The sequence below is a fragment of the Pinus tabuliformis genome, chromosome X, assembly GCF_031772625.1.
Source record: "Pinus tabuliformis cultivar Carrire ecotype Pingquan chromosome X, CPIR1, whole genome shotgun sequence".
In the NCBI taxonomy this organism is placed as follows: domain Eukaryota; kingdom Viridiplantae; phylum Streptophyta; class Pinopsida; order Pinales; family Pinaceae; genus Pinus; species Pinus tabuliformis.
In genome coordinates, this window is record NC_142308.1 from 388,114,487 (window position 1) to 388,138,157 (window position 23,671).

The 23,671-nt window shown below is 40.2% G+C and overlaps 1 protein-coding gene across 3 annotated transcripts in view; it reads right to left on the minus strand.

The window, feature by feature from the left end:
- LOC149140164 (RNA pseudouridine synthase 4, mitochondrial-like) overlaps positions 1–8,696 on the minus strand; it is a 190,363-nt gene extending 181,667 nt beyond the window's left edge. For 2 of the 3 annotated variants that reach the window (XR_016264531.1, XM_089448579.1), the window contains exon 1: positions 8,064–8,692. Coding sequence is in view for 2 of the 3 variants with exons in the window: in XM_089448579.1 (XP_089304705.1) it covers positions 8,064–8,447 (384 nt within the window). In the remaining variant the exon portion in view is untranslated. Of the gene's footprint in view, positions 1–8,063 lie in introns of all 3 variants that reach the window. The other variant, XM_089448578.1, reaches the window with a different exon arrangement.
- Positions 8,697–23,671: the final 14,975 nt, after the last annotated feature.

Below are 23,671 nucleotides of genomic sequence, written 5' to 3' on the forward strand. Positions count from 1 at the left end.
CACAGGATACAAACACAACACACCTGAGGATTGTGTCTCATTACTTAGATTATGACCCTCATACAAATCAGCATCCCAACACCTTAAAGACATGGTCTACATCTATAGTATCCAACCATGGGTAAAGCAACTTAAGAACACCCCTAATGTGGAGGCCACTTTATTGGATGGGATTGACACCACAAATACATGGAGAGTGGATATAGAGAGGTCTATCGTGGAGAAGGACCCTAAGTGGTTACATGAGGATGCACTAGATGAGGTGGCAAGGGAGGTGTGGTAGAGGAGGATGTTCAAGAGAAACCACCTTTATAGGAGGATATTGAGAACCAAAATGCACCACAGTCTTCAAAAATAGACACAAACACAAGCAATAGTAGAAGACATCACACTCCAACTCTAACCCCAAGGTTTTCTTCTTCTAGAGAAAAAGCCATTAACTTTTCCCATAAAATGAGTAGAGGGAATCTAAAGTTTATTTATATAATTTCATTGTAGATGATTCATGACGATGAAGTATATTTATTATATTTTTTTATGATATATTGAGAGTCAACAATCAAGACTTAGGACAGGGTTCAATATCCATGTGTAATGTACCACTTAACATCTTATACATCTTATATATCAGTTTTGTTTTTCATATTTATGTAGCAATGTGTTTATTCAATGTCATTGTTGCTTTAGATGTTAAAAAAAATGAAAAAAAAAATTGAATAGTTTTTTTTTTTAAGGTTTACATATGTTTCCAATGTTACCAATAAGTTCTTTTTTGGACCCTTGGCAATATATTTTCCAACACGATGTTTGCGACACTGGGATTTATTCACCCAAGTAGATGCAATTTTTTTCAATACCTGAACTACCTCTACCGAGTGGAATTTTCTTGTTGATTAACCATATGTAAAAATAATTATCCCTGTAAAGACAATGGCAGTAAGCTCAAGCAAATGCAATATTAGTGCACACCTTAAGTCCAATATTTAATTTTTTTGTCAACCAGGTGTTGATCACTGGTGAGGTCAATGGAGTATTTTGCCATTCACCAGGGCTCCATTCTTTTTGTAATCTGACCTCCCAGAATGGAATCAGATTATAAAGTTTGAGGTTGAGTGCAAGTCCTTGACAATTTAACAAAATAGTTGCCTCTCAGAAATGGCAACCAAGCCAAAACAAGTCTGCTTTGTATGGTGCAGCCCTTTGAGGATACTTCTTGAAGAACTTCAAACAAGATATGTGTGTGCGCATGCTCGTCAAGCTCTGCTTATTTTTTTCGAGACCAACCTCTGTTATTTTTGAAAGTATTGCTTTCAATCTCTTAGAAGCAAAAGTTCGGTACAACAATTACAGGAAAATTAGTTCAAGCATAGACGACAAAGAACATCCAGAGTTGACGCGGAGTTAGATTTGGGTTCATAATTTTGTTGTGCTTCCATTATCTTCATCTTTGCCTTAAGCCTTGACCTCTTTCCTCTCAAAATTCTACCGGTCCATGCGTGTTTTGAGAAACTGCAATTTCACGAACCAATCTTGCTCGCCGGGAAATTGTTTCACGAACTGCTGTGAGAGATAGCGGTAGTGTGTTTACTAGAGCAGGGGTCAACACAGGGAACCCGATTTAGGATCCATGCTTGAAGACATTCCTCATCTCTCGCACTGGCTGCCCAATTTACCTCTGCATCCCAGCTCCATGGCAAACAATAAGAGCCAAGTTGCAGTGAATGCCTCATATTTAGTCTAACAGGGCAACCGGTAATAACACGCAGTGCTGCATATATATAGGTCGTTCCAATCTGTAATCACAAGCGATGTTGCATTTATTGCAGTATATTCTACAAGATATATAGTCCAATCTGAGGCAACGGATAGCATAGCAAACAGAGGCAGTGGATAGCAGGCAGGCAGTGACAAGCAGAGTTCCCCGAGCAAGCAGCGGATAGCAACAGCAGAGCAGCAGTGAGGAGCAGGGCAGATTACTGAAACAGAACAGGCAGCCCGAGGATGCACGTCAAGTGTTTGACGGAATCTGCCCACTAAATTTGACAGTGACTCTAATACCAAGATGGCGGTAGACGAGTTTTCTCTAAATCCTTTGATGAATTTTACTGCTGAGGAACAGACAGAGACAAAAGAATGGGTTCCAAATCCAAGGATTGGATCCGTGCAACAAGACGAGTTGTGCCAAGATGACATGTTTAGCCTTGCTGAATTATCAGCTGTTGAAAACCAGCAAGAGCAAGTGGTAGTTAGCCCGGAGTCCGATTTCTCATTTTGGACAGCCTTGGTAAAACAAATGTTGCGGAAAATGGAATTTCTTGAAACTGAAAACAAGCAGCTCCGTTCAGAGATACACACCCTCTCTGCCAAAGTTTCAGAGGTGGAGGGGGATAATTTATCCCTTAATAATATGTGACATCAAACTAAAGAGCAAGAAATTCTCCATCCTCCAAACGGTGCATTGCATGCAGAAATTCTTGACCTTAAAAGCAAGCAAGAAGAAATCTGATCCCAACAAGCCACCTTCAAACAAGAAACGGAGACACACATCAATTCTTGGGTACAGGTGGTTCGAGGGAAGAATAAAACTCCTACCCCTCTTGCAGCAGTTGAGGAGGTGATGCAAGCAAAACTTGTGGAAGAACGCAACAGACGGACAAGAGAATTAAATCTCAAGGTGAGAGGTCTCCCCTTACCCCACCCCTCTCCAGATCCTATGGAAGTGGGGGCAAGGTTCCTTTAGGACACCCTTAGCCTCCCCGATATAGCTTTGGACAGAGCCTGGCTGAGCTACGACTCCACTCTCTTCCTCAGGTTTCAGACTGCATCTGATCGACTCTGCGCCCTCAAAGCTAAGCAGAAGTTGTTTTCTCTTCCCAACAGGATTTTCTTGGACGAGGACCTCACTCGAGCATCGAATCAACAGACATCCTCTTCGTGACCGAGACTCATGCGAGCCCTATTCGACCCCTCCCAGATATTGCAGGTTACCATTGGATCTTAGTTTGCAAGCAGGAGACGAGGAGCTCAAGAGGGGTCAGAGGATTAGGTGGAGTTGCTTGTTTGGCTAGTGACTCACTCCGAAACAAGGTATCTTTGGTAGCCGAAGATGAGTTTGCCAGGTTTATGTGGATTCGGATTAGCATCGGAGTCTCTCCTCCGAGGGACATCTACATTGCAGTTTGTTACTTCCCCCCAGCCTCTTCACCATTTGCTGTCCATAATGGCTCAAATGGGGACCCCTTTATAGACTTGTACACCGACATCACCTGGTATTGTGCTGTTGGGGAAGTCATCCTCCTAGGTGACTTCAATGCTCGCACTAGAGATCTCCAGATCCCTCTCCATGACCGATCAAAGGATGTGTTTTGTACCCAGGGGATAGATCCAAATTCAGTAGGGCTTCACCAGATGTCAGATGATGCTTTAGGGCCCATTACAGTTTATGGTAAGCATCTATTGCAGTTGGGGGAATCCCAGGATTTGTTGATTCTAAATGGTCTCCCCTGTTTCCCAAACTCTCGCTTTTTCACATGTCGACCATATGGCGAGGGTGCGAGTGTAGTTGATTATGTACTTGCTAGCCATAACTTGCTCCCTTTTATTCGCCATTTCTCAGTCTCCCCCATCCCCCTTGCTGATCATGCACTTCTTTCCTTCTCTCTCCGGTTTGACCCTCCCCTTCCACCCCATCCCTCCCCTTAGGGCCCACCCTAAACTACCTTTCGATTTGACGAAGGAGACCCTGACATCTTCTCCTCTACCCTACGCAAGATGCTCCCATCGAAGACCCAATTCTCCTTGCTTGATTTTGCTTCCACTAAATACACCTGTCTTTCAACTACCATTTGGGAAGTAGCACTCAAATCCTTCCCCCACTCCACTTGTTCCACTTCCATCTCCCCTAAAGTTGGATGCTACCCCATGAACAAATGGTACGATGATGAATGCAAGACTCTACATCGAGAACTTCGATATGCTTTCACCCACTCTCAACCCTTCTACTCCAACCTCAAAGCTTCTTATCGTCGTCTCCTTCGTCACAAGAAACGACTCTTTGTCTCCCATAGAAGACAAGAACTTTCTGCTCTCCTTGCCCACTCCCCTAAACAATTCTAGCGTACCATCATTCCCCGACACTCCCCTCTTCCTGTTATTTATGATATTCTCCTTGCTTGACTCTGCTTCCACTAAATACACTTGTCTTTCAACTGCCATTTAGGAAGCGACACTCAAATCCTTCCCCCACTCCACCCGTTCCACTTCCATCTCCCCTAAAGTTGGATCTTGTCCCATGAACAAATGGTACGATGATGAATGCAAGACTCTACATCGATAACTTTGATATGCTTTCACCCACTCTCAACCCTTATACTCTGACCTCAAAACTTCTTATTGTCGTCTCCTTCGTCACAATAAATGATTCTCTGTCTCCCATAGAAGACAAGAACTTTCTACTCTCCTTGCCCACTCCCCTAAACAATTCTGGTGTACCATCCTTCCCCGATGCTCCCCTCTTCTACCTGACCTCGACCCTACATCCATGTTCTCTCACACTTCCAACCTTTATGATATTCCTGGGCAGGCCCAAATTCATGTTACCTCCCCACCCTCTTCTTGTTATATATTCTCAGATAGAGATATTAGAGAGGCCATTTGGGTGATGAACAGCAGCAAAGCAGCCGATGAGGAAGGCTACCAAGCAAAGTTCTTTAAGCACGGTTTCCGTGCTTTGGTTAGCTACTTGGTTGATCTCTTCAACCATGTAGTCCGTGAAGGTTTTCCACCGACATGGTCACACCACATCATCCATCCGATCCACAAATCAGGTTCCAGCTCAAATCCCAATAACTACAGAACGATCATGGTGGATCACACGTTCTTGAAGTTGTATTTTATTGTTCTACATAGGAAGCTCTCCAGTGACCTTGAGCAGAGACAACTCAAAGCTAGGGGACAAGCAGGTTTTCGACCGGCTCATCAGACCATTGACCACATCTTCACCCTTCGCGCCGTGATTGAGGAGGCACGACACCGCTCTTTGAAAGTCTACTGTTGTTTCGTAGATTTTCGGAAAGCTTTTGACTTTGTTCCGAGGGAGGCCTTGCTCCAGAGACTCAGAGATATTGGCATCTCTGCAACCCTATTGACCGCTATTATGTGCCTATATGAGTCCGTTCTTGGTCGTCTTCACGCAGCCCATGGGATGTCTGATTTCATTCGAAGCACTATTGGGGTTAAACAGGGTTGTCCATTGTCCCCTACCCTGTTTGGGATCTATATTGATGAGTTGGAAGCATTTCTACACGAGCATATCCAGGACACTGATGGTTTCCTTCTTCACCAGGTTCTGATATCTATTCTACTCTTTGTTGACAACATGGTCCTCCTCTCCTCATCCCCAGAAGGATTACAGAGGCAACTAGATGCCTTAGCTCTGTTTTGTGATCATCGACAGTTGACGGTCAACCTGGGTAAAACCAAGGTTATGATCTTCAATGGGGTGAAGAAAACCTCAGACCTTCACTTTCTATTTAGAGGGGAGGAGATTGAGATCACCAACACATATACTTACTTGGGGGTGCAATTCTCAAGTCCCTGCTTCAGTTTGCGACCAACGCTTCAACCTCGGATCAACAAAGGATATGGATCCTTAGCCCTTCTCGAGAGACAATGCTTTCGACATCACTTCTAGGACATCTCGTCCAAGATGAGCCTCATGGACACCTTGATCCATCCCACTATTCTATATGGCTCAGAGATTTGGGGACTGTCTTTACTTGAGTCAGACTGGGCTTCAGCTGAGAGATTCCAGATTCTTCTTCTCCGCCGCATCATTAGGTGCAAACTAACAATGTCATAGCACATCATCCTTGCAGAGTTTGGAGCTCAGCCCTTTCGGCTTGAGACGGTCTTCAGATTGGTTTCATTCTTGCATCGTGTCCAGGGCTTGGCAAACTCGATAAAGAGTAGGGACCGATATCCTTACTTGGCATATTGCTCTTCTGAGACTATTGCCCATTCTACTCCCTCAGGCCGAGCCAGATGTTGGTTTACAGGAGTTTCAAATCTCTTAGAGTCAGTGGGAATTCAGTTGGATTGTCTCCCTCCTTTCCAATATTCCTTAGATGCTCCTGGTCACCTTTTACCTACTAGACAGGAGCTAAACAAGATCATTAGGGAGGACATCTACAGGCAGTTCATCCAGGTCACCTGGGTCAATCCTCCAAGAGGGTTGCACCCAAAGATGACCTTCTACATTGAACACTTCTTGGAGTTGAGAGATGGGCTCATTGTTCGACCCCAGTATACGTTTCACCACTGGATGCATGCTCTTCGCATTCCTCTAGGCCAGTTCAGAGTAGGTTCTCATAGACTTCGGGTAGAGACGGACCACCAGGTGGATAGACTAGACAGACTCTGCCAGGTATGTCATTTACAGGAAGTGGAGACCAAGGTGCACTTCATTCTTGGATGCCCTGTCTACTACGAGATCAGAGGAAGGTTTCATTGCTTGTTCAGAGATTCTCGGACCCTCGCCGACTTTTTCAGGTACCCCGATCAGAGATGTTTGGCCCTATATATGCAGGAGGCTCTTAGGTTCCAAGCGCATATTCTTCAACCTCCCATCAGACCAAACCCCACATAGAGGATCACGACATTTTTCAGGGTACTACCTTCAGACAGGGGCACCAAGAGATCGATTGATACCAATACGTATCCAGACTCCAGATCAGTGAGGATCTGTGGGACCTCACCCTACCACACGAGATCTCAGCAACAGTTCCGTCTCAAATCCGTTCCTGGGAGACGAACTAGGTCCTCCAGCATTCAGAGCGTGTGAACCCCTCGGGAAATGATTTAGTGGACAATCTGCACTTGCCATTGGCTCTTCATCAAGCCAACAGACTTTGTTGAGTTTCTTCAGTGTTATTCATTCAGCCTCAGATGTTAGGAGAGATGGGTCTGATCCTCAGACCTATTAGCTCCTGGATCTTCTCCGCTAGGGCCAGATGTTGATTTACTTCATGCATTGTATCTTTTATAGGAGACCGTTTGGTTCTCCCGCTTTGTATATACATCAATGTACTCAACAGTCCCTTTGACCTACTTTGTGGTCATTAGTTGGACATAAATATAATTATCTTATCTTATCTTATCTTATCTTATTTCAACTTCTCATCACAACTTGCAGTTGCCATGAAGATGACCCATGTTCAAATCCTAGCAAGCATGCTCTCACCCTGTGTGGTGTATTGCCAAGTGCGGCTCCTTTGCAGTTGTGCTCCTCCCTAGCTAAAAGGGCCAACTAAGTTGGTTACAGCGCTTGTCAATATCCTTGTGAGCAACATAGTTAGTTAGTAATTAACGTAACAGACTTAGGCTCAGCACGAGCACCCTTAATCTCACTAATAAAGAACGCTTGAGATGTGCTGCATCATTGACTGGGCGCTCAGTTCAGTGGGTTGTTATCTATATATAAAAGGGGCAACTGAGTTGGTTACCGTGCTTGTCCATATCCTTCTGAGAAACAGAGTTTGTTTGTAATTAATGTAATAGACTTGGCTTAGTAACAGCACCCTTAATCTCACTAATTAAAAAGGCTTGTGATGTGTTGCAATCCATTCGCTCATTACATATCATATGGCGATGGTCTGTTCCTGTTATATGGTTGGAGAATTGTATGTAAGGCAGGTGATTTCACTTGCAAAGAAAGGAACAAATGGTGACAACCATAGCCAAACCAACGCAATTATAAACTTTAATTATACAATCCTAACCAGGCATAGGTTCACTGATTGGATAACGGCGTGCTTATTTGTCCACCAGGGTCCCATTTCAGCTGTGGTCTGCCTCATATGAGTAGCATTAATTTTAATAATGGGCACAACCCCAATGCGATTTTAACAGGAGATATATCTCTGAGGGCTGGCACCAAAGTGGAAGGAAGACCTCTCTATGCAGAGAAACCCCGAGGCATGCTTTTTAAAGCACTTACGAAAAAAATATCCCTTTGCTGTAATGGTCAGCTATATATTTGCAGAAATAATACATGTTTTACTCACCTGTCGCAGCCGAAAAAGCTTCCGAATGAGACTGTGAGGTATGTCCGGGCAGCAATGAGATACCCACTTAAGAGCGGCCACTCCGATCGGCCTGGGGCTCTCTTCCTGGGAAGAAGAGGAAGAAGCGGCCATTAATCGCTTCCCAAGTACCCCAACATCCACGTTCGGAACAAAGGGCGGAAGTGTCAGCCATTCTGGTTTAGTGGAGGCCTTGTTGCTTTCCATATCTCCATCGCAATTGCCACTGATGTTCGAATATGAGACAATCTGCTCCTTCCTTGTACAGTCCCATGCATTTGCATTTGCTATTCCCTGGCCTCTGCTAAGGACTGAACACAATCGGAATATACTTCTTGACGGGGATGAAAGTAACCGTTGGCCCATAACTATACTACACACAGACGAGAAAAAACTATCTAAACAGAGCTACAGCTGAAAATCACTTCTCCATCGTTACGGGAATTCACAAATATAGAGAGTGAGAAAGGACATGCCCTGCCATTCTATCGATGAGCTACCAATAGAGAGGAACGGAGTAACGACATGCCCTGCTATTCTGTCAATGAAGTGTCTGTAAGAAATAGCATTAGGGCTGAGCAAGCTTAAAATGCATGGGAGTACGTGTAAGAAAAATTACGGCTCACCTTGTTTGTATAGTTTCAAAAGTAGAAAGGAGGGATACCATAGTAGTAGTAGGATGGTTAACTACGGTAGATCGTATAATTGACAAATATGACTTAGTATGATGGGATATTAGGGTTGATGGTTGAACCTATAGTATGGTGGGATATTAGAGTTGATAGTTGAACCTATTTTTAATAGGTTAGGATTAATGTTATTAGTGTTATAAGTCATTTGTTATGTTATTTTATTAACTTTTAATTTGATTATTGCATCGAAACGTGCTTTCAGTTTAGTATGGAAGAGATGTTGTTAAATGTTATATTTAAAATAGTAAAATAATATTTTAAATTAACAAATTAAAACCAGCCTAGATCCATCTTAACTACCTACCAAGTGTTGAGAAGGATCAAACCTCTTGAGATGCAAACCTATTTTAGAGTGAAAAGGGATTTGATCTTTCTCAAGGCTCAGTAGATCCAGAGTTAAGATGGATCTAGGCTGGTATAATACAACTTGAGTGGGCCTAATGGTTAAGAGCATGGGTTTCCTCCTAGGAGGTCGCAAGTTCAAAACCAGAGGGGGGTAGAGTATGTATGCCTTCGTAGACTTAGTAGTCAAATCGTTCCGCGGATGTGGGTCCCTTGTCCCGCAAATAAGGGGGTCTCATACACCAATTTGGTGTTTGGCTTGGTTGTGACCTTAAAATTGGATAACAATAATAACAATATATATGTAGTTGACATTGCAATATTTTATTTATAATTCATGTTCTCCATATTAAAATGTTAAAACATGTCCCTCGTGTCTTTTTCTTGTATGCATACATTTAGTTGTTTTTATTATTAATATTTTCTAAAATATTACATATCAAATCCATTTTAAGCATTGAAAGAATAACAAATCTCCCTCATATATTGAATTAGAAAGCAACTATTAATGGAATAAGAATTCTCCCAAACTCTCCCTCTATGTATATATGTTTCGTGTTAAAATCTTTTACTCGGCATGCATATTGAAATATTTTATTTATAACCCATGTTAAACTTTTCTTTGTTATGTTTGATGAACTAAACATAATAAAAGTAATAAGAAGCCAACATAACTTTACAAGCAATTATCAAGTAAAGAGAAATCACCCTAACTACTACCGGTGTTGATTTTTCAACATGGTATTAGAGTTAAGGTGAAGAAGAAGGTAGCCTGAAGATCGCTCTTGTTGGCACAAGGAGAAGACTTTCATCAAAGATACCTTGAAGGACATCATTTGTAGGAAAGACACAAGGAAGGATATAAGGAAGGACATAGAAAAGAACATAAGGAAGGATACAAGAAAGAGGACTCAAAAGGATCATCTTGAAGGAAGGCTACTACTCCTCCATTGAAGGATTTTTATCTTGAAGAAGAGCATTGATCTCTCTCTCTTGGAAGATTCTCATTTTGAATGTAACGAGGAAGCATCATACAAGGAAACATCAAGAATCCTTGGAACATCATCTACACTCTTTGAAGAAGCTTGAAGTCACTATTGTTCGAGGCATCCTAGAAGTCAACATTCTAGGGCAGCTTTGAAGTCTCTTGGAAGTTTTGGGAACATCAAGGTATTTGAAGATCTCTTTATCACGCTAGACATTCCTGTATCAAGTAAGTGCTACATTATTATCTATAGCTCAACCTTCAAATAAAATGAATTCATTTTGTAAAGAAGGCAATAATCTTGATGGGTCAACAAACGTTCAAGCATGGAAGAAAATAATAGATTTTATACTTGTAAGAAATAAGTCATGGTCCATGTTCTAGGCAAAGTTGTGGAACCAAAGAAGGATAAGTCTCAAGAATGGGCCAAGTACATGAAAGAAGTGAGAGCTCAAAAGATTCTCATTAAATCCATTAAGAATCATCTCATTCCTTTTGTTGCATATTTTGGCACATTTAAAGTAATATATGACAAGTTTGTAAAATTGTATTCAGTAAGCACTACAAGTCAAAAGATATGTCTAAGGAATAAGCTTTACAAGACAAGATTATTGAAGGATGAAGACTTGACCTCATATCTCTTAAAGGTCACAGAATTGAGGGATCAGTTACAAGGGATTGGAGAAGTTGTGTCTGATTCTGAACTAACAACTTGTATACTCAATGCATTACCTCCCGAATGGAGCAATTTTATGACAATCATTTACTCAAGAAAAGATACTCCAAAATTTGATGAGATATGGTCTTTATGTACGATAGAAGAAAAAAGAAGAAAGGCAAAAGATGACATCGAACCAAATGAAATACCTCAAGACTTTGTTGCTAGAGTAAAGAAGAAGAAAGGGAAGTTTGGAAAGTTTGAACCTCGTCAGAGGAACATCAATCAGCCATGAAGAAAACTAGATATGTTGAAAGTGTTATGTTTTGGATGTAATGAATATGGACATTTTAAGAGAGGTTGTCCCAAAGACCTGCAAAACAAGAATAACAATAAGAGGAAGGGAAGAAGTGGAGCACATACAGCTGAAGAAAATGAAGAAGTTGAGAAGACGTCGAAGAATGAAGACACCAAGGATCTATATTATTGAAGGACTCCCACAATATCAAGTTTGCTTAGAATATGTTTTCTTTCTTCATTAGAAGATGATGGTTATAGTAGCGTGTCAACTACATTTGTAGAAGAAGTTTTGTTTTCAAAGCTACCATGGCATAATGAAAAGAAGCATCAAGCATTGGAAGGATTAGAGTCTACACCATCAATTGCATCTCACCAGTAATAGTCATCAAAAAAGGATGGAATATTTTTGGCCAACACTCCACCATTCATGCAGTTACTTTTTGGCATTCACATCATTATAAAGACGGTTTACTAGCTAGAAAGGATCACAAGGATCCTTGATAGTGATTATGAAGGTTCTTCACTATGTGAAAGAATCTTTGTAACATGAAAAAAAGGTATATTTCTACTAAAATTGTGGAAGCTAGCATTGAAAGAAGCTCACAAAAAATTAATATAATCGAGTTGCAGCATGAAGATATAATTGAGTACTTCTCATCTTAGAGAAGGAATCTCATCTTGAACATCATTCTTGACATCATCCTCAAGAAAAGATGTGACTCGTTCAAAAGAAAGAATACTAGATGTTAAGCATAAAGGAATAGGTATTTATAACTTTAAGATCTTCTTGTTAAGAAGTAAAATTCATATCTTCAGTAATATTACAAGAAGAGATATGCTTGGTAGCACAAGCATGGTATGTTTTGGACAAGACTGGATTGGACAAAACTCTTCCTTTTTTATTTCTCAACAAATAGAAGCATGATGAATAAGAAATAACACTTCCATGTATATAAAAGCATGATAGATGGGCATGACGTATGATGAAGCTGAACAACATTTAATATGGTCTCATAAAGCATGATATTGATCAAAATCCAAGATGGATAACTTCAGAGGGAGTTGTAGGAACTCTATCACATATGATTTTGAATGATCCAGGAGGATCGTCAGATCATTGCATAGGTGTTCAAGTGTCATCGTCAGTATTCAGTGTCGTCGTCAATTCAGTTCGGTGTCGTCAGCGTCGACAGTATTGGTTATGGATCAGGTTGTTCAGGTAATATGGTTTTCATGGTGTTTAGTTGATATGGGTTTGTACCTGGTTGTCGACTTGTGTTCATCGACAATTCAGCCAAGATTTGGTCAACAACATGTGCCTTGTCGTTCGACTCGTAGGATTTGGTGTCGACGCGAGTGTCGTCCGTGGCAGAGGTTCAATATGTCGTCGGGGTTGTCTTTGCAACTGTGGATTGTGTCGACGATATGCATTTGGTTTCGTCACATTGTGACAAGATGTTATACATGGGATTTTACAAATAAAATGTAAACCCTCATCTAAAACACCAATAGTTACCAAACTATGTATTAAAAACCTAATGTTAAAACCTATCACCTAAGTCCTAAACACCAATGGTTACATTCAAACTATGTGCTAAAACCCTTTACCTAAGTTATAAATCCTAAAAACCTACCGCATTAGCAAAAACCATGTGTAATACATAAAAAACCTAACCAATATAAACTCTCGGCCTATGTTAATTGCAAACAAAAAACATTACAAAACCATTACACGGCCAGCTTGACCGTGCGGGTAACCTAACCGTGTCGAAGTTCATGTGATCAAAACATTGATAACCTCCAGTTGGAAAACCGCATCGGAAATCTTAACCACAATCGCCAGCAAGGAGTTAGCATGTGAACACAGAGAGAGTTAACTGTCGATGGAGTTCAGGCTAACCGCTACCGGAAACTGCGCCGGAGTTGTCACATGTGAACGTTGCTCCCGGGAACCGTTGACCGTCACCGTCGAGATAGCCGCCAGATGTCAAATCGCGGTTAGACTGCCCCGTTCACATGCGGGCAGTCAACCTCCTCCGCCCGGTTAGTAAGTCGCCAACGGTCCTGTGTTTATTATATGGTTTAAAATGGGTTTTGTTGCAGTTTTATCAAACAAACTAATACGATAACCATTAAACCTAGCCTAGGTGTCATGGAACCACAAGACCGAGCTTCAAACCATCTAGAAGCAAACCAAATTCATCCTGAATTCAACCAAGGTGGTTTTCATGTACCTGCATGCCTTTAAAAGGTGGATTTGCCTTCATTGATCAGAAAGAATGGTTTTTGACTTTTGCTTGCAGATTCTGGAGGTCATAGGCAGTTTTGTTTTCAGTGTTATAGGAGCATCCAGAGTCGAAATTGGGAACCGTGAAAGGCGTTGGAAAGCTGGTTCAAAGGGCTATCTGATGATGGTGATCAGAAGTGCCTGCATGCACATTTAGACTGATCAAATCTCTATGTAATCAACTCCTTCTTTTCATTCCTAATAAAAACGGTCGCCCATCTTGAAAGTGGACCTGAAGACGTAGTCCATCAGGGACGAACTCCATCATCAATCTCGTTGTCTGGTATCATTGTGTTTTTACTGTTTTCACTTCTGTTATGTATCGTATTTATGTTTAATCAGTTGTTGTAAAGTCTTCTTCTTAAGCAGTTTTCCTCGATTTCCGCACTTTCAATTAACATTCAAATCATAAATGGCTAATCACTTCTAGTTTATGATCATTTCAAATCATATAATTTGGTATCAGAGCAGGTTGCGTTTGTAGAATTTTCCATTGAATGTTAACCAGGTCAAAGTTGCAACAAGGAGAAGGAATCCTTGAGCAGATCGATCCAGAGATTGGAAAGCGACATGTCGTTCATAAATAGACCATGTCAAGACCTGATGTAGGTGAAAACATTAAAACTAAGATGAGGGAAGAACAGTTTCAACAATCATTCTTGACTATGCAGTAAATGTTGGGAGAATTGTACGAAGACAAGAAGGCGAGAGATGTAACTTCTTCTTCAAAGGCATCGAAGAAGAACAAAGGTAAAGGGAAGACTGATAAACCACATTCACCTCCATCATCCCCATCATCATCATCATCTTCTTCTTCTTCTTCTTATTCAAGTGTAGAATCTGAAACGAAAAAGAAACCTAAGAAAACATCTCTTTTAAAACCTGATGTTAAATTTGAGTTACCTGTTTATGATGGCGAAATGAATCCTGAAAATTTAGATAACTGGATTAAGCAGTTAGAATTGTATTGTCACATTCAAAACATTTCTAGCGATAAAACTAAAATTTAGTTAGCTACACTTAGAATGGGGGGAACAAATTTAATCTGGTGGGAAAGTAAAACTCAGATAGATGTAAAGCGTAAAGGAAAATTCATCTCTTCATGGTCTAAGTTTTTAAAAGCTCTTAGGAAACAGTTCTATCCTTTAGGATACATGAAATAAGTTGTTATTGATTGGCAGCATCTGAGGCAAGGTAAAGGGAAGAGTGTTCAAGAGTTTACTCAAGAGTTCAGAAAGAAAGCATTGGCACTTGGTATTTCATTGGATACACATGAAACTTTGTTAAAATACATCGGCAGTTTACATTCATATTTGCAGCATACTTTATTGATGTTTAATCCTGATGATTTTAATGAGGTGTGTGTTCAGGCCATACATGTTGAATCAGGTGGCAAACCATTCAAGTTTTCATCGCAGTCATCCAATGAGTTGGAAACCAAAGATTCCAATGACAGTAAAGGGAAGAACATTTCGAAGAGAAAGAAATCAGCGATCATTCATAAGGAAAGACCTACTTGTTCGCATTGCCAGAGAATCGGTCATGATGAATCTAAGTGTTGGAAACTTCATCCAAAAATTAATCGCAAAAAGTTCCTTAAGGAGAAGGATGAAAAGAAGGCCATTGCAGTAGTCCAACAAGATCTAAGTTCAGATTCAGGTGATGAAAGGAGGATAACTGCCATGGTTACGACAAGTAAAACTTCTGACGTTGGTTCAAGTTCGAAAATTATTGCATCTTCTTCAAACACAAATCCTTCAAATGAGGATAAAAGAGTTGAATTGTTTAACATAAGGATAACTTCTAAGCATACAATGACAGATACAATGTCTGGCAGTGGATCACAGGCGAATTTAATCTCTGAATATTTAGTTAAAAGTTTGGGTTTGGAAACACAGAATCATCCAAGACCTTACCCATTAGGATGGCTAAATAAATAAATTCAGATAACAGTCACCAAATAGTGTCGATTAATATTTTCCATTACAGTTGATTACATTGATGAAGTGGAATTAGATGTGGTTCCAGTAGACATATGTGGAGTTGTCTTAGGAAGTCCTTATCTTTATGATCGTGATGCAGTATTTTACAGGAGAGAGCATAAATATCACCTTAAGAAAGATGGGGTTGAATTTACTATCAGGGCACATCAAAACAAAAATCACTTGAATTCAGTTAATGTTAATCAGATGAAGCGATTAATAAGTTCAAAAAAGAGATTTGTAATCATGTGTGTAAAGGATCAACATAATAATCAACATGATGCTTGTTTAAGTTATAAGACTCAACTTAAAGATGGTCTGATTAAAGAGATAGAAACAATTCCAGTTCTATGTAAAACCAAACATATTATTCATAAGCAAGGATTACAACATGAATTACAGTTTGTGCCTAAAGCTCCTCTTCCTAATGTCAGAATGAATCAATTCAGTTTAAGTTTGGAACTTAACAGTTGCAGGGATACAGGTCAGTATTGGGGAAAGTCAATGTTCAATTTCTCTTGTATTGTGTCACCATGTCATGTCTCGAACAATTTGGAAACCTCTTTTCAAGTGGAGAGGAAACCTATTTGTTTTCATATCAAATCCTTTTCTAAAGCAATGTCAAAATGTCTAAGGGAAACTTATACATCAAGGGAAAGTGCTAATCAATGGAAACATCATGTAATAAATGAAGGAAAAGTGATTCAAACAAATCAACAGCTAAGTCAATACTTTCAAAGGCAAACTAAGTTGCAGCAAATTTCACCTTACAGTTGGATAGGTTCATTGCAACAAGTTCACTTAGTAATCAGGAATCAGGAAAGTATAGCTGGTTTGATGTCAAGTATATCTTTGATTGTCTCTGTCATTCCGCAAAATAGATTGTTTATACATGTTGATGGTATTAAACAACATCCAATAGAGACTATTTTCAAAGATTATGAATCACTAATTCATGGTTCTTCGTGGAAAGAATTCAATTGCCATGTTTATAGCAGGTTGTTTGCCCATCGTCGCAAGTTGTTCATACTGCAGATGGATGAAACAGGTCACTGACTCAAAAAGTGCCATGGTCAGCATCATCAGGGTCATCACTTGCAGGTGATTGATCGAATGTATTGGTACATCGTCAGGTCAAGGTGGAAAGAGAGGGAGTTCTACCCTCATCGACTATTTGTTTAGTCAAACTTTTGTGGTCCAAAAGCTTTCAAGTGGAGAGGAATGATCCAGGAGGATCTCGTCAGATCATTGCACAGGTGTTCAAGTGTCATCGTCAGTATTCAGTGTCGTTGTCAATTCAGTTCGGTGTTGTCAGCTTCGACAGTATTGGTTATGGATCAGGTTGTTCAGGTAATATGGTTTTCATGGCATTCAGTTGATATGGGTTTGTACCTGGTTGTCAACTTGTGTTCATTGACAGTTTCACCAGGATTTGGTCGACCGCATGTGTCTTGTCGTTCGACGCGCAGGATTTGGTGTCGACATGAGTGTCATCTGTGGCAGAGGTTGGATATGTCGTCAGGGTTGTCTTCACAACTATGGATTATGTCGACGATATGCATTTGGTTTCGTCACATTGTGACAAGATGTTGTACATGGGATTTTACAAATAAAATGTAAACCCTAATCTAAAACACCAATAGTTACCAAACTATGTATTAAAAACCTAATGATAAAACCTATCACTTAAGTCCTAAACACCAATGGTTACATTCAAACTATGTGCTAAAACCCTTTACCTAAGTTCTAAATCCTAAAAATCTACTGCATTACCAAAAACCACGTGTAATACATAAAAAAAACTAACCAATATAAACTCTCGGCCTATGTTAATTGCAAACAAAAAACATTACAAAACCAATACACAGCCAGCTTGACTACGCAGGTAGCCTAACTATGTCAGAGTTCATGAGATCAAAACATTGATAACCTCTAGTTGGAAAACCGCATCGGAAATCTTAACCGCAACCACCAGCTAGGAGTTAGCATGTGAATGCACAGAGAGTTAACTGTCGGCGGAGTTCAGGCTAACCGCTACTAGAAACCGTGTCGGAGTTGTCGCATGTGAACGCTGCTCCCGGGAACCATTGACCGTCATCGTCAGGATAGCCGCCAGATGTCAGATTGTGGTTAGACCACCCCGTTCACATGCAGGTGGTCAACCTCCTCCGCCCGATTAGTAAGCCGCCAATGGTCTGATGTTTATTATATGGTTTAAAATGGGTTTTGTTACAGTTTTATCAAACAAAATAATACGATGACCATTAAACCTAGCCTATGTGTCATGAAACCACAGGACCGAGCTTCAAACCATCCAGAAGAAAACCAAATTCATCCTGAATTCAGCCAAGGTGGTTTTCATGTACCTGCAGGCCTTTAAAAGGCGGATTTGCCTTCATTGATCAGAGGGAGTGGTTTTTGACTTTTGCTTGCAAATTCTGGAGGTCATAAGCAATTTTGTTTGGAGTCGGAATTGGGAACCATGACAGGCGTTGGAAAGCTAGTTCAGAGGGCTATCTAATGACAGTGATCAGAAGTGTTTGCATTCACATTCAGGTTGATCAAATCGTTGTGTAATCAACTCCTTCTTTTCATTTCTAATAAAAATGGTCGCCCATCTTGAAAGCGAACCTGAAGGCGTAGTCCATCAGGGATGAACTCCGTCATCAATCTCGTTGTCTGGTATCGTTGTGTTTTTACTGTTTTCACTTATGTTATGCATCGTATTTATGTTTAATCAGCTGTCATAAAGTCTTCTTCTCAAGTAGTTTTCCTCGATTTCCGCACTTTTAGTTAACATTCAAAAGAAATAATACTAGATGTTAAGCATAAAGGAATAGGTATTTATAACTTTAAGAGCTTCTCGTTAAGAAGTAAAATTCATATCTTCAGTAATATTACAAGAAGAGATATGCTTGGTAGCATAATCATGGTATGTTTTGGACAAGATTGGATTGGACAAAACTCTTCCTTTTTTATTTCTCGACAAATAGAAGCATGATGAATAAGAAATAACACTTCCATGTATATAAAAGCATGATAGATGGGCATGACTCATGATGAAGCTGAACAACATTCAATATGGTCTCCTAAAGCATGATATTGATCAAAATCCAAGATGGATAACTTTAGAGGGAGTTGCAGGAACTATATCATATATGATTTTGAAGCTTGTTGATTAGTTCACTCTACAAACACATTGATCAATACTTGAAAGGTAGAAAGCATGAAGAAGGATTCTAGTATAAAGATAAACCATTCAAGGGGTGTTATGTGGAATTTTGTGTCTACGGATAAATACAATTTCCCTAGGTGGGTATCTACACCTAGAACAACAGATTTAAAGTATTTATCCTTTTTCTATAGAAGATAAATAAGACAAGGGACCTACTTGTTATCTTTCACTTTCCCTTTGTATCCTTTGTTTGGCTCCTGTCGCTCCTTCTTGAACTTAATCCGCTCAACAAGTACCTGCAATCATAAATAGAGGACAAAAACCAATCAAAGCAAGAGATCTATCTACTATAAGAAAATGGAATCGAAAGAATTTACACATATAATCATCATACATAAAGACAAGAATATGGGAAAAGGTGTAAACAACTTTATTAAGTAGAAGGAAGAATTACAACCATGAAGTCTGATCCATTGTCACTCTTCCAGCTTGGGTTCCAACCAACATCACATCAAAAGCACAACACTCTCGCAGCATAACAATACTTGCTTACAATCTCAAACCTCACACCAACAGTATCTCCTTACAAATTCTCAAATTCCAGCCCCTGATCACTTAGATGAGTGCTCAATTTATAGGAAAATGGAGGAGGTTTGGTCATAAATGAGGGTATTGAATGGCCTTCCAAACTTAGAGTTAGTTTCCATGGAGGAAGGGATGAGAGGATAAGAGGTTACTTAACTCATTCCCTATCCAATCTTGAGCTCATAAGAGATGATAAGTGTGGGAATCTTATAGAAGGCTCCAGAAGATAAGAATATTCGGAGAACCCTATGAGGATTTCACTCAATCTCGCCCAGCGTAGGTCAAAGTAGGCCTAGGTGCTCTAAAATGCACCCTGACATGGGCCTACCTACACTGAAGCACACTTACCCCCGACCAAGGTTGTGTTGGTCCCTTAAGGAGGCATTTCTAGAGGGATCCATGCCAAGAAACTCTCAGGGAAGGAGGCATTCAAAGTGATGACTTGTCTAGGGCATGTAGCAACTCAATTAGGGTTTGATGAGCCCTAAAAGTAATGATCTGAATGATGGGAGTGATGTGCCCAAATAGACCTATAATAGTTGCCCCTTAAAGCATGAAGTTGAAAATGCTAATGTCGAGTGATATGCTTTACGATGTGATGAGGAGATTCCGAAGTGGATGGTGACATGCATCAATTACAATACATAATATCATGATATTTTAGATTTTTTCATGAATTGTTGAGGGAAGGCATACCCATGCTCAGCATATAAACTTTCATTACAAGTACATAGATAGTCGTCTACAGACGCAGACCCATGATGGGATGACCATCAATGTAAAGCCATTGTACAAATGATTTAGTACTATCCTGAAATCGTAGCGCGGATGGATGAAAGTAGATCCGAGGTCTTTTATCTCGTTCAATTTTTCACTTAAGTACGAGTCTAACCATGTGAATATGTGATCTGAAGTTGAACATGGGGAGACACCGTCTGATTACCAGCCAATGATGTAAGTTGTTAACAGATGCGAGAGAAATCACCAATAATGATAATGATCCTCAAGGTACTGCAGTGCATTCTGCATGGTGTGAATGGATTTTTTGATGTCGAACACCACACATAATCTTTTGGTCAAAGGCCAATGATGTCAACCTATCGTAGGAAGCAAGAAACTTGCCATTGATGTATGCAAGCCTCAAGGTACTGAAAGGGTGTTTTTAAGTCAACTTCTTGGATAATGTGTTGATGTCAACAAGAAGTGACTCGTCGCAGGAGGGCCTTGATGTATCCCACATCAACAACACGAAATGAGTGTAATGATTTTTCGAGATGGAATGTGACTAACAACACAAGGTTCAGGAATGGCAGTCATGAAAATGAAGGTTGATGAGTATTGCAAAGGATGAATTTAGTTGAGTGACTTCTCTTGAACTTGTCGACGACACTAAATGAATTGGCAGCATTGACCCAAAACCAAAGTAATGGATGGTGTGATAGACCATAGGTATGATAACCATCAAGCAAATAACCCAACCCAAATAGTCACAGAGATGAAGTGAAAGTGTCATGTTCAAGAGCGACCTCCTGCCATAAAGTGGTTTACCCATTTTCCCGTTTTCCCCAGTCATTGCTGACCAGTACCTCCTTATTTTTTATCAAGCTTGAGGAGGATAACGTATGTTTGTTGTATAATTCCACCCTTAGGGTGAATCCATCACTATGTGATGTTTTAACGAGTCTAGCAAAGGTGAAACTCATTCTTGTCATGATGGACAAGTTTTTCACTATTTGATGTTTTAACGAGTTCAACGACAATGATAACTCGGTCCTTCTCATGTTTAAAGAGTTTGAAAAGGGCAAAAAGAAAACTCCACAAGTTCTTTTTCGTAGATTTCTCTCTCAAGTCTGAAAAAACATAAAATAATACGAGAGAGAACCTATTGACCATGTTCGATCAACGTATTCTTTTTTCGTAAATAATCTATCTCAGCCCGAAAAAGGGTTAAACTTATACTAAGTAGATGTCATTTCCAATCCATTAACAAGCTGAAAAGGACAAGCGCTCAACAATCTTTTCATATTTCGAGAGTCTGAAAAGAGCTTAAAAAGGACTCGAATTAGAGGAATGAGTGGTGTCCAGGATAGCAACTGGTTCCGCTAATGTTGGAACTTCTCAAAACATGTTGATTTATGTGAAGAGGCTAGCTAATAAGACCACTCATTGCAATTGTTCCTCAAAAAGGGTAAAACAACCAAGTGAAAGCGTATGATCGAACAAGCAGATAGTGACGATGGAAGGAGAAAAACCAAGGATCATCTGACAAAAGAGGTTGATAAAATGGCAATCACGAGGGTTAAAATGGAGATGGATTCATTTTTACACAAGCTTGAACCATAGGGAACTATGCTTGGATTCAGTTTCATGTTTACACAAGCTTGAAACAAAAAACTATGCTTGAGATTGGTTTACATGCCCCTAACATGATGACTCGATGCATGCCCCCCAAGCTTCATTACATTCACCTAAGCAGACTACTCGTGGCTATGAGGTGGATGGAATGAAGGTTCATTTACGAGATCAAGTGAAAGACTCCATTGGGATTTTACGAGATCTAATCAAAGACTCGACTTGGAACTTTGCTCCAGGGGACCTTGTTTAATTTTTAAATGAGCTTGACACAAGACAAGGAACTTTGCTCATATTCCTTGTTTCATTTTTTAATGAGCTTGACACAAGACAGGGAACTATGCTCTAATTCCTTGTTTCATTTTTTTAACGATCTTGACACAAGACAAGGAACTATGCTCTGGGACCTGTTTCATTTTTTTAATGAGGTTGACACAGTAAAAGAACTATCCTCATATTCCTTGTTTCATTTTTTAACGAGGTTGACACAAGACAAGTAACTCTCCTCATAACCTTTGTTTCATTTTTTAACGAGGTTGACACAAGACAAGGAACTGCCCTCATACCCTTTGTTTCATTTTTAACGAGGTTGACACAAGACTAGGAACTCTCCTCATGACCTGTTTCATTTTTTAATGAGGTTGACACTGTAAAAGAACTATCCTCATGTTCCTTGTTCACGACCCATAAGAGGTCATGACTTCCAAGAGGTTCTCATCAGATGGGAGAACAATGCTCTGGAAGGGATATGTAACAAGGAATTCATTAGAGAGATCTGGTTCCAATGCCCCCAATACATAATGTACAACATCACGGAATTGATTGTCAGTTGATGTAGGCATGGAGCGGGTTGCCACATAATTGACCCGTAGCGGGGAAGATACCATTGGTACAAAAGGACCATTTAGGGAAGATGGTTGACTTGAAGCCATATTTGGACCGGGAAATGAAAGTTGGTCAACGGTGATAATTCTGCCTTCATGCAGGAAACACATCACTCGAAAGAGTGTTGAAACGATAGCTCCCATGTCATAAACATAGTTGTGCCCAAGAAGTAAATTGTAATCTAAATGGCCTAGGACTACCATCACATTGAGATAAACAATTTTTCCTCCCAAAGTAATAGGCAAGTGAGGAAGGATCCCTAATGGTTGATTGGTTCCTCTGTTAAAAGCCAACAGATTCTGGGTAATAGGCACAAGTGGCAGTGAACCGAGCGCTTGCCAAGCTGTGGAGGAAATGATACCCATTGATGCACCTTCATCTATAATAGTGCCAGGTACAATCATATTACAAACCTGTACTCTGATATGGAAAGACACATAAGAAGGAAGACGACATCTTGCTAGTTGATTCCAATCAAAGGAAGTGACCAAACTACTTGGAGGGGGTACCGTAAGAACAGGAGAATTACCCCCTTGAGTTATGAGAATGGGAGGATTTTCCTTCTGTCTTGATGGAACGGGAGGGTTACCTCCAAGCTCATTGGAATCTGAAGAAACGAAAAGAACCTGAGTGGTATCATACTCACTCTCTACGGGAAAGGTACGATTAACTGAAGATGAAATCGGGTCAACTATTTCCTCGACCTGTGATTGGTTGGGTATAGACTCGTGGGATTCACATTCAGAGAGAGTGGGTTTGACTAACGGTTGATTTGGGTCAGTCACTTTAACAACTAGTGAAGGATTAAGGGAGAGTCTCCTGTAACCATATGGAAGTCGCTGTGGAGAAGTAGGATGGTTATTCAACACTTTTTTGGCTTCATCCAGATAGGGAAAAAGGTGAATGGGGTGATTCCCTTCACATAACCTACAGGGAAACTTAACTTTACCCTTCTTTCGATGAACTTTACTACCACTAGTTGATGGTGCGTCACCAGCATGATCTCCAAAATTTGATGACACAGGACGATGTGAACGAGAAGACCATTCTTCTGAGATCTGAGGAATACCAAAACAATTTCGAAGAAGATGGTCTCCTGTAAAAAGTTTGCATGGATATCAAACTTTGTGAGGCTTATCAGACGGTTTTCCATCAGAAGTTGCATTCAAAGCAATGGTTGCTTGGTTGCATCCCTGCTGATTTTTCTTCTTCTTCTTCTTCTTCCCTTTCTTCTTCTTCTTAGCCACCTAGTTACTAGTGTCAGTACTTTCACCAGGCGAAGAGGAAGAAGGGGAGGAATAAAAAACCGAGGAAGAAGGCAAAGGGTCAACTTTAGGATCAACTGGA